Here is a 10,314-nt window from a genome sequence, read left to right as displayed (position 1 = left end):
TTTTAGACACCAAGATTTTTATTTACCCACCTTCCTGCTTTCTTTTAACATTATAGGTCAAATTATTCTCTTTTTGACCCAGGGTTGTGATAGGAACCATCTAGTTATAAAGTGGTGGCAGATTTCACGAAATCTGCCTGCATTCATTCATTTTTTTCTGGCCCCTCTCAACCTCTGGCTGTCACTTCTCTATTCTTTCTCAGTTGCCCCTTACCAGTCTATTCTCACCCCTGTAAAACAGGGACTAAAAGTACTAACCTCATTGTTATGAGGTTTAAGACCCAGCACTAAGCCAGACTCTCAGGAAAATTCAAACAACAGTTCCTCTTTGCCCTTCAATATACCCCCTTCTCATCTGTCGTGGGCTGAGGAACCACTGGATCTGTAAACCAAGCACACAGGTATAAGTCCACAGACCAGGTGAAGGCCTAGATGGCAAAACACATGGGTTTTGTGACTCTACTACTGACTTCGAGGTTAAGGAAGGACTGACTTAGTGCGCTGTTCCAAGACCACTGAGTTCATAGTTCCCTGTGGCTGGGACCTCCATCATGACTGGGGCTTGAGGAGAGGCCTCTGTGCCCGCTGCCACATTTGGAACAGTATGACGGCTGCAGCAGAGGCCAAAAACTGAGCGATCGGCCCCAGAGAGTCGATGGGGGACACTGACAAACCAATCACAAAGTTGGTGCCATTAGCTCTTAGGGAGGAGAGGCGGGGCCTGGGCAAGGACAGCAGCTGGAGGGTGAAGCGCAGACCTGGCTCTCAGTAGCGGTAGTGATCCGGCTTGAAGGGGCCATCACGGGACATGCCCAGGTACTGGGCTTGCTTCTCAGTCAGCTTGGTCAACTTCACATTCAGCTTGCCCAGGTGGGCTTCAGCCACTGCCTCATCCAGCTGGGGAGAAACAAAGAAAGACTGGCAATCAGTGCCATGCTCTGGGATCCCTACATGTATCTGGCTGCCAATAGAGGCAGAAGTGTTCTGTTGGGGTATCTGCCATGTGTGGCACTCATGTTAACTCTTTCTATCCTCACATCCAGCCTCAGTTAATGTGTTGTTTTGGCTGCCTAGCCCCCCCTCAAAAGGGAACGATGACACACCGTCCCCTCCATGTAGCCCTGACAGGACCATCAATCACATCCCCTTCCTCATTCTTCAACTCAAGCAGCTAACCAAAACACTTCTCTGGAATTGATCTATGCACAGGACATATTTTCCATGATAGGCAGAGACAAGGTGCTCCAGTCCCACTGGGATTCCTAAACAGGGGGGTATCTATCAGTCTCAGCTCACCAGTTGCAAGTCTGTTTTACAAGTGAAATGAAGACAGATCTGAGAGACAGAAAGACAGAGCTATGATGACACTGAATCCTAGGTTTCCAGTGTTTGGATCTGAGAATAAAGTTCTTTTTTTTTTTTGAGACAGAGTCTCATTCGGATGCCCAGGCCGAAAGTGCAGTGGCACAATCTCGGCTCACTGCAACTTCCACATCCCAGGTTCAACTGATTCTCCTGCCTTAGCCTCCCGAGGAGCTGGGATTATAGGCATGCACCACCACGCCTAGCTAATTTTCTGTTTTCAGTAGAGATGGGGTTTCACCATGTTGATCAGGCCGTTCTCGAACTCCTGACCTCAGGTGATCTGCCCGCCTCAGCCTCCCAAAGTGCTGGGATTACAAGCGTGAGCCACCGTGCCCGGCAGATCCGAGAATAAAGTTCTTTTTTGGATTAAACTGGTTCCTTTTTTGATTAAAATACATCTATAAATTCTTTGGTACTTCTTTAAGAGTTAGAGCCTAATCCCCACCACCTCCCCCCACCCCACCGAGTGATTCATTTCTAATGAATAGAAGAAAGCAGAAGTGATGGTGTGTGACTTTGGATACAAGTTCATAGAGACCCTGTGGCTTCGTCCTTCCTCTCCTCTGGATGACTTACTCTGGAGGAAGCCAGATGCCATGTCCTGAGGATGCAAAAACAGCCCTCTGGAGAGGCCCATGCATGAGGAATTGAGACCTCCTGTCAACAGCGATGTGAAGAGGAACTTCCAGACCCGGTCAAACCTTCAGATGATTGCAGCCCTGGCAGAAAATCTGGACTGCAACCTCATGAAAGAGCCTGAGTCAGAAGCAGCCAGCTAAGCTGATCTCAAATTCTTGACCCACAGAAACTGAGATAATAAATATTTATTATTTGAAGCCAGTAAGTCTGGGGGTTAGATTGTTATGCAGCAATAGATAACTGATACACTGGTTTGAACAGTGTTTCTATCACTTGTGACCAAAAGGATTCTAATCCACTGCCATCCTCCTTTTATAAAATGAGGAAATCAAGGTTCAGAAAGGTGAAATGACTTGTCCACAGTCACCAAGCTAGTGAATGACAGAGCTAGGATTTGAACCCAGGTCTATCTGGCTTCAAAGCCCCAAAATGTGTCTCAAGCATCCCAGCTTATGGCCTCCAGAGCAGCTCTGAAGAGATTATGCAGAAACTGAGGACAGAGGCAAGAGTTAAAGACAAGCAAGCCTCTAACTCTCTCATGAGGGAGGCCTCTCCCTACCGCTGAGGGACCCTGTCCTGTCCCATGATGGCATGGCAGCCTTTGACCACAGCTCAGCCCATAGCTTTTACATTCCCAAGTGGTTTCACATCTACTGTTTCATTAGAGCCTCCCAAACACCCTTAAGAAGTAGGATGGGTGGGGTTTATCCTTGTATCTTCAGATGAAGCAACAAGCCTGCAGGTGATATGCTCAGTTGAGAGGCAGACAACATTAGGACCAGGGCCCAGCCTAGAACTGAGTCCACATCAGTTCCAGAGGTAGAACGACGGCCTCCAACCCCTATAGTACACATTGAAATCAACCTTCTGCTCGGCCTGGACTAGCCCAGAACTTTTCCTTCTCCCAGCACCCTGAACCAGAAGGTATGTGTCATGTCATAAGGTCAACACCTTGGACAGACAGAGCTAGGTTCTATTCCTGGCCCAATACTTAACATCTGTGAGAGCAAGTCAATCTCTACACCTTACTTTCCCCATTCACAGGATGGATCACTCATCTCTCAAGGCTGTTACAAAGATCAGTGCTACTCAGAGTCATTAGTGCAAGTAGGTGACTTAATAAATGGTGGCTGCCTTCTCTGTCATTTGTTGGCCAAGGTACCTAGTCCCTTGCCTACATACAGCATGTGAGGCATGATGCCAAGAGTGTCCTGTCCCCAAGCCACATGTTAGCAATGATGAAGAAAAGTGGTAAGCACAGGGCCAGGTGCTGAGGCAGGAGGTGAGAGCTTTGCCTTTCTCACTTCCAACCCTGGCCTCATTTCAAAGGCCTGACCAATTCCTCACCAAACTCACAGCCATATTTCTCCCAGGTGGGATCAGATAGGGATCAAATGAGAATCTTTCTTTTTTTTTTTTTTTCTCCCAGACGGAGTCTCGCTCTGTCGCCCAGGCTGGAGTGCAGTGGCCAGATCTCAGCTCACTGCAAGCTCCGCCTCCCGGGTTTACACCATTCTCCTGCCTCAGCCTCCCGAGTAGCTGGGACTACAGGCGCCCGCCACCTCGCCCGGCTAGTTTTTTTTTTTGTATTTTTTTAGTAGAGACGGGGTTTCACTGTGTTAGCCAGGATGGTCTCGATCTCCTGACCTCGTGATCCGCCCATCTCGGCCTCCCAAAGTGCTGGGATTACAGGCTTGAGCCACCGCGCCCGGCCCAAGTGGGAATCTTTCAACCCACAACCAGTTGCACAGAACAAGGTATGCCTTGAGGTCCTTGTGGGTAAAAAGTTTGGTCCAGCAAGACATTGCTCCAGGGAGATTAGTTGTTGGCTGGCCCTGGAGGCAGATGCCCCAGGCCTCTTCCTGCATCTTCCTCAGTTGACAGAACCAGCCTTTCAAAGGAGGAAGGGATGGTATATAGACCCCATCACAGCTTCTCCAGCAGCCAAAGGCTGGAAGAGCAAGAGCTACTCTTACTGTTTAGCTCATACAGAGACCGAGGATCGGACAGGGTAAGGGACAAAGTAAAGTTCACCTGTAATACTGCCAAGAAGAGCCAGGACTAAAACATCTGTCCTGACTCCAGGGAAGGGAAGACTGCGTGGGGTGTTACGGTGAGCACTGGATTTCATGTCAGAGGACTTCATCATCATGGTTACGCAGAACACAGAGCCATAGTGAGATGCCATGTTTAGGGATGTACCGTTTTTTTTTTTTTTGAGACAGGGTCTCACCCTGTCACCAGGCTGGAGTGCAGTGGCACGATCTTGTCTCACTGCAACCTCCACCTCCTGGGTTCAAACGATTCTCTTGCCTCAGTCTCCCGAATAGCTGGGATTACAGGCGTGCACCACCACGCCAGGCTCATTTTTTTTATTTTTAATAGAGACATCGTTTCACCATGTTGGCCAGGCCAGTTTCCAACTCCTGACCTCAAATGATCTGCCCACCTCGGCCTCCCAAAGTGCTGGGATTACAGGTGTGAGCCACCGCGCCCAGCCAGGGATGTATCATCTTATTACAAGGCCACAGACATGCAGCTTACAGACTGCACTCAGTTTATACACACATCCAAGTTAACCCGCCCAGTTATTTTTTAAATTATAATGAGGCCAGGTGCAGTGGCTGAGGTGGGTGGATTACTTGAAGTCAGGAGTTCAAGACCAGCCTGGCCAATATGGCAAAACCCCATCTCTAATAAAAATACAAAAAAATTAGCCAGGTGTGGTAGCATGTGCCTATAATCCTAGCTACGAGAGGCTGAGGTGGGAGGATTGCTTGAACCTGGCAGGTGGAGGTTGCAGTAAGCCAAGATCACGTCACTGCACTCTAGCCTGGGCAACAGAGTGAGACTCTATCTCAAAAAAATAAAAATAAAATTATAATGAGTTGCCTTTATTTGAAAATCATTTCATATAGAGATCTTGGTATCTCTGGCTCTCCTGAAAGGTCAAAAGCCCGGATCAGATGGACCTGGGTTCCTTGGTGGCAACCAGCCCTTTACCCCTTCAGCTCCTCCAGTCCTTGTTCAGCCAGCGTCACTCATTCACCTGCCCAGTCCCTGTGGGTGTGTGGATTCATGACCCTGATCTCAGGAAATCCTCACAATCCTGAAGGGGGGTGCTATTACCTTCATTTCACAGATGAGAAAACGAAGACACAGAGAAATGAAAGAATTTGCCTAGATTACACAGCCTCTAAGTGGTGGGGCTAAGATTCAAACTGGGGTGTGTCCCGCTCCAAGGCCCAGACTCTTCTCACCACCTGCTCCTGCTGCTCTGCTGTGCTCCAGGGAGTCACTCCCCACTGTGGGCCTCAATTTCTTCTGTCAATGGGGAGAATGACTTCTGCACTGTAGAGGACCCCATGAGGGCCTCTAAGAGGGCAGACAGACAAGCACTTTATAAACTCTGGCAAGCCCTGTGTGGGGATCCCGGGATTAGACACGTGACCCTTGGCTTCAGATAGAAGAACAAACCCACCTTCTTGGGCAGGAAGTGAACCCCAACGGGGTACTTGTCTGGATGGGTCCACAGCTCGATCTGTGCCATCACCTGGTTGGTGAAGGAGTTACTCATCACGAAGCTGGGGTGGCCCATGGCACAACCCAGGTTGACCAGCCGACCCTCAGCCAGCAGGATGATGCGGCGCCCATTCTTCAGCCGGTACCGGTCCACCTACACACAGGCAGGGCAACAGTGAGGGCACGCAGAGCCCCGCTCCCACGGCCCACCCCTGCCACAGCCCACCCTCTGGTCTGGCAGGCCTCCCTGCCTCCAACAGTGCCCATGAGGCATTCCCGAACTGCCCCAAAACAACCTCCAGCACATGGCCTGGCACAAAAATATTAGCCGATATTTATGAAGAAATGCTAAGCTGCAGACCGCACAGTTCTGCTGTGAGAATTTCATATGCTCACACTTGCTTGGCGCATACAAGGCACTCAGTAAGCAGCTGCTAATGTTATTGTTATGATCACTGTCATGTGCCCTGTCCTAAGTCCTTTACAGGTAACTACCACATTTCATCCCAGAAACAACCCTGCAATTTCAGTACTGCTGTCATCCCCATTTCAGATTTAGAAACTGAAGTTTACAAGGGTTAGGTCACTTGTCCAGAGCCACACACTAAGAGGAGGCTGCAATTTGAGTCTGGATGGTCTGACGACAGATCCCATGTTCTCAATAACCATGAAATAGTTTTGAATGCAGCTTACTAAAAGCTGAATGCCATGGCACTCACATCGGAATCACCTCAGAAGCTTTAAAAAATGAGGATACCCTGGCCTCATTCCCAGAGACTCCTATTCGTGTGGCCCATAGTGTGGCTCCCAGGTGACTGCCAAGGTTGAGAACTCCTGGTTTTGTGAGTGAACGTGACATGGAAATCCCCAGCCTCAGTGCCCCAGTCCTCTGTCTGTCCCAGCTGTCTGAACACACAAACTTGCTTTTTCCCCACTCTCAGCTCTTCCTTGCCATCCCTCCACCCTCAGGTGGCCTCCCAAACATTTCCCCAAAGCCCAGGTTTCCCAGCTGCTCCAGAGGCCTAGTGCTGGTCCAAGGAAAGGTCTCTGATGCCCATCAAGCATTGATGGATGCTTCAATCAATAAGCACTCACTGATACCCATCTAAGTCCCTTGCAGGGACACATCAACCTGGACTCTACACTCCTGGTACAACAGTGAGGTCAGAGACCAAAGCCAGTGATGGATGCTGCACTAGGGGTCTGTACTAAGAGTGTGGGCACTGCCTCTGCCTGAGGAGCTGGCCAGGAAGGGGGTCTCTTTTTTATAATTTTTTTTTTTTTTTTTTCTGAGATGGAGTCTCACTCTGTCATCCAGGCTGGAGTACAGTGGCATGATCTCAGCTCACTGCAACCTCTACCTCCTGGGTTCAAGTGATTCTCCTGCCTCAGCCTCCAGACTAGCTGGGACTACAGGCATGACCCACCATGCCCACATAATTTTTTGTATTTTTAGTAGAGACAGAGTTTGACCATGTTGGCCAGGCTGGTCTCAAACTCCTGACCTCAAGTGATCCGCCTGCCTCGGCCTCCCAAAGTGCTGGAATTACAGGCGTGAACCACCGCACCTGGCTGGAAAGGGGTCTCTGGAGCTGGGCTGAGAAGATGAACAAGGAGAAGGACATGTGTTCTGTTCCAAACAAACAGAGCTGTCTGGACAGATGAGCAGAAGTAGGCGCTGCAGTGGGTATTCAGGGAGTGGTCAAATACGGCCTGAGTACAGAGGCCCTTGAGAGGATGGACAAGAGATAAGGTTGGGCAGAAGGCTGGCAAGACTGTCAAGGATGTCGAGGGTGGGCATAGAGTCCAGCTTTGGAGGGCAGCTTGGCAGAAAGGTGCCCATCACCCCAGTGTAGCAGGTTTCACCTGTGATGCCTTTGCAGAAGGAGGTCTGGCTGGCTGTCAGGGGTGTGGCTGCCACAGAAGCATGCCCTGGCCACCCCCACACTGTGATGAGTGCCAGGCCTTCTAGGCAGAGATGGAGGTGCCCTCTGCCTAGCTGGGAACTGACACCCTAGACTAGCGCAGGACCTAGCCGAGGAGAACTCCCACGCAGGAGCAGAGCACCCAAGGGGAGCAGTGCAGGGGATGTGGGTTCACAGAGCTGCCTGCCTCTCTGGGACTTGGGCTTCTGGTGTGGCTATGACTGGGTGGGTGTCAGGGCTTTGGCCTACTCTGTGTCTGTATCTTCCGTATCATATCTCAAACACGGCACAGCACCAACTCAAAGACCTCACATTAAATGGGCTCTTCTCCCTTTAAAAAATGTGATGGGCCTGGTGCAGCAGCTCACACCTGTCATCTCAGCACTTTGGGAGATAACAAGCTCAGGAGTTTGAGACCAGCCTGACCTCATCTCTACAAAAAATTGGCCAGGTGTAGTAGTGCACACGTGTAGTCCCAGGTACTTGGGAGACTGAGGCAGGAGGATCAGCTCCTTCAGCCCAGGAGGTCAAGGCTGCAGTGAGCCATGATCGTGCCATTGCCCTCTAGCTTCAGTAACAGAGCAAGCCCGTCTCAAAAAAAAAAAAAAAAAAAAAAAAAAAAAAGATGAACATCTCTATACACATACTTAATTATTTCCTAAGGACCAATTACAAGAGAGATTGCCCAAAGAGGTTGCTTAACTTTAAAGCTCTTGAGATCCAAAGCCAAAATGTCTTCCAGAAACATACTACTTTTATAATCAGATAAAAAATAAACCCATAATAATTGCAACTCAAGTAAAACTTCACACCCCCCACAAGAACTCATCTTCCAGTTTCAGTGCCCCAATGCTTAATGCAAACCTGTTCTTTCCCAGCTCAGTGCATGGGCCTGCTCCTCACACAGCAGTTCAAGCTGTGTCCCTTTTTGTTGTTTTTATCTGTTTGTTTTTTTGAGATGGAGTCTCGCTCTGTTGCCCAGGCTAGAGTGCAGTGGCGCAATCTCGGCTCACTGCAACCTCCGCCTACCAGGTTTAAATGATTCTCGTGTCTCAGCCTCCCAAGTAGCTGGGATTACAGGCACCCACCACCATGTCCAGCTAATTTTTTTTTTTTTTTTTGAGACAGTCTCACACTATCACCCAGGCTGGAGTGCAATGGCAGGATCTCGGCTCATTGCAACCTCCGCCTCCCGGGTTCACATGATTCTCCTGCCTCAGCCTCCCAAGTAGCTGGGATTACAGGCACACACCACCACACCCGGCTAATATTTTGTATTTTTAGTAGAGACGGGGTTTCACTATGTTGGCCAGACTGGTCTCAAACTCCTGTCCTCATGATTTGCCCCTCTCAGCCTCCCAAAGTGCTGGGATTACAGGCGTGAGCCACCATGCCCGGCCCCCACCTTTTTTTTTTTCCGAGATGGAGTTTCACTCTTATTGCCCAGGCTGGAGTGCAATGGCGCAATCTCGGCTCATTGCAACCTCCACCTCCTGGGTTCAAACAATTCTCCTGTTTCAGTCTCCTGAGTAGCTGGGATTACAGGCGCATGCCACTACACCGTGCTAATTTTTGTATTTTTAGTAGAGATGGGGTTTCATCATGTTGGTCAGGCTGGTCTCAAACTCCTGACCTCAGGTGATCTGACCGCCTCGGCCTCCCAAAGTGCTGGGATAACAGGCGTGAGTCACCACGCCCGGCCCAGCTAATTTTTTTGTATTTTTAGTAGAGATGGAGTTTCAACCATGCTGGTCAGGATAGTCTTGAACTCCTGGCCTCAGGTAATCTGCCCATTTCGGCCTTCCAAAGTGCTGGGATTATAGGTGTGAGCCACCGTGCCTGGCCAAAGCTGTGTCATTTGTGACTCTGCCTTCATCCTGTCCCTACATGCTGTCCATCCATCCCCAGCACTCCCCAAGCCGAGGCGGCCATCATCCCCTGCAGGGATTCTATGAGCCTCCTCTGAAAGCCTCCCTCCCCACCACCTGCCATGGTTGCTTTTATTCTGCACATAGTAGCTAGAGTGATCTTTCTAAAACTACAGGCTCGCCATATACAGCTCACCTGCCTGATACCTTCAGGAATGCCGGCTGCCCTCAGGATAAGGTTGCCATCTCCGGCTGGCTCTGATGCTAGGCCCTCTTCTCCCCATGCCCCTGCACAGGTTGCCACCATCTCCTCAACTCCCCTCCCTGGCAGCCAGCACTCCTCTGCACTCCCATCTGCCCAGCCCGCTGGCAGGGTGGGAGCTTCTCACCTGCGGCTTGATGTTCACCTTCTCCACGGCGTTCTCATTGAGCCACTTGACATCGATCTCCACGTCAAAGTGTCCAATGTTACACACAATGGCATCATCCTTCATCTGCTCAAAGTGCCTGTCAGACAGCCCAAGACCATGGGAGATTGTCAGGGACAGAGAGCTGTCCCAACCCTGCCCTCCTCCCTCACTCCCCAGGACCCCCATAGCACCTACCGGCCAAGGATGATGTCAACACAGCCTGTGGTGGTGACAAAGATGTTGCCCTCCTGACAGGCCTCATCCATGGTGGTCACCTCATAGCCTGTGCAGAGACAGTGGCTGTAGGTCATCTATGGTGGCCTTGCCCCTCCCTCTGGCCCCAGTGGCTGACTACCAACCCTTACCCTATCCTACCTTCCATGGCAGCCTGCAGTGCATTGATGGGGTCAATCTCAGTGATGATGACACGGGCCCCGAAACCCCGCAGGGCCTGGGCACAGCCCTTGCCCACGTCGCCATAGCCTGCTACCACCGCTACCTTGCCGGCAATCATCACATCTGTGGCCCGCTTGATGCCATCTATGAGGGACTCCCGGCAGCCATAGAGGTTGTCAAACTTGCTCT

General features: G+C 50.5%; 1 protein-coding gene across 3 annotated transcripts in view; it reads right to left on the bottom strand.

The window, feature by feature from the left end:
- AHCY (adenosylhomocysteinase) overlaps positions 1-10,314 on the bottom strand; it is a 28,977-nt gene continuing 18,663 nt past the window's right edge. For 2 of the 3 annotated variants that reach the window (XM_011972443.1, XM_011972441.1), the window contains exons 6-10: positions 10,105-10,312; positions 9,925-10,012; positions 9,709-9,826; positions 5,486-5,680; positions 1-897 (exon numbers count right to left, since the gene is read on the bottom strand). In XM_011972443.1, the coding sequence (XP_011827833.1) occupies positions 766-897; positions 5,486-5,680; positions 9,709-9,826; positions 9,925-10,012; positions 10,105-10,312 (741 nt within the window). In that variant the 3' untranslated portion in view covers positions 1-765. The remainder of the gene's footprint in view (positions 898-5,485; positions 5,681-9,708; positions 9,827-9,924; positions 10,013-10,104; positions 10,313-10,314) is intronic. The other variant, XM_011972442.1, reaches the window with a different exon arrangement.

The sequence above is a fragment of the Mandrillus leucophaeus genome, unplaced genomic scaffold, assembly GCF_000951045.1.
Source record: "Mandrillus leucophaeus isolate KB7577 unplaced genomic scaffold, Mleu.le_1.0 Scaffold129, whole genome shotgun sequence".
In the NCBI taxonomy this organism is placed as follows: Eukaryota; Metazoa; Chordata; class Mammalia; order Primates; family Cercopithecidae; genus Mandrillus; species Mandrillus leucophaeus.
This window is presented reverse-complemented; position numbering and strand designations above follow the sequence as displayed.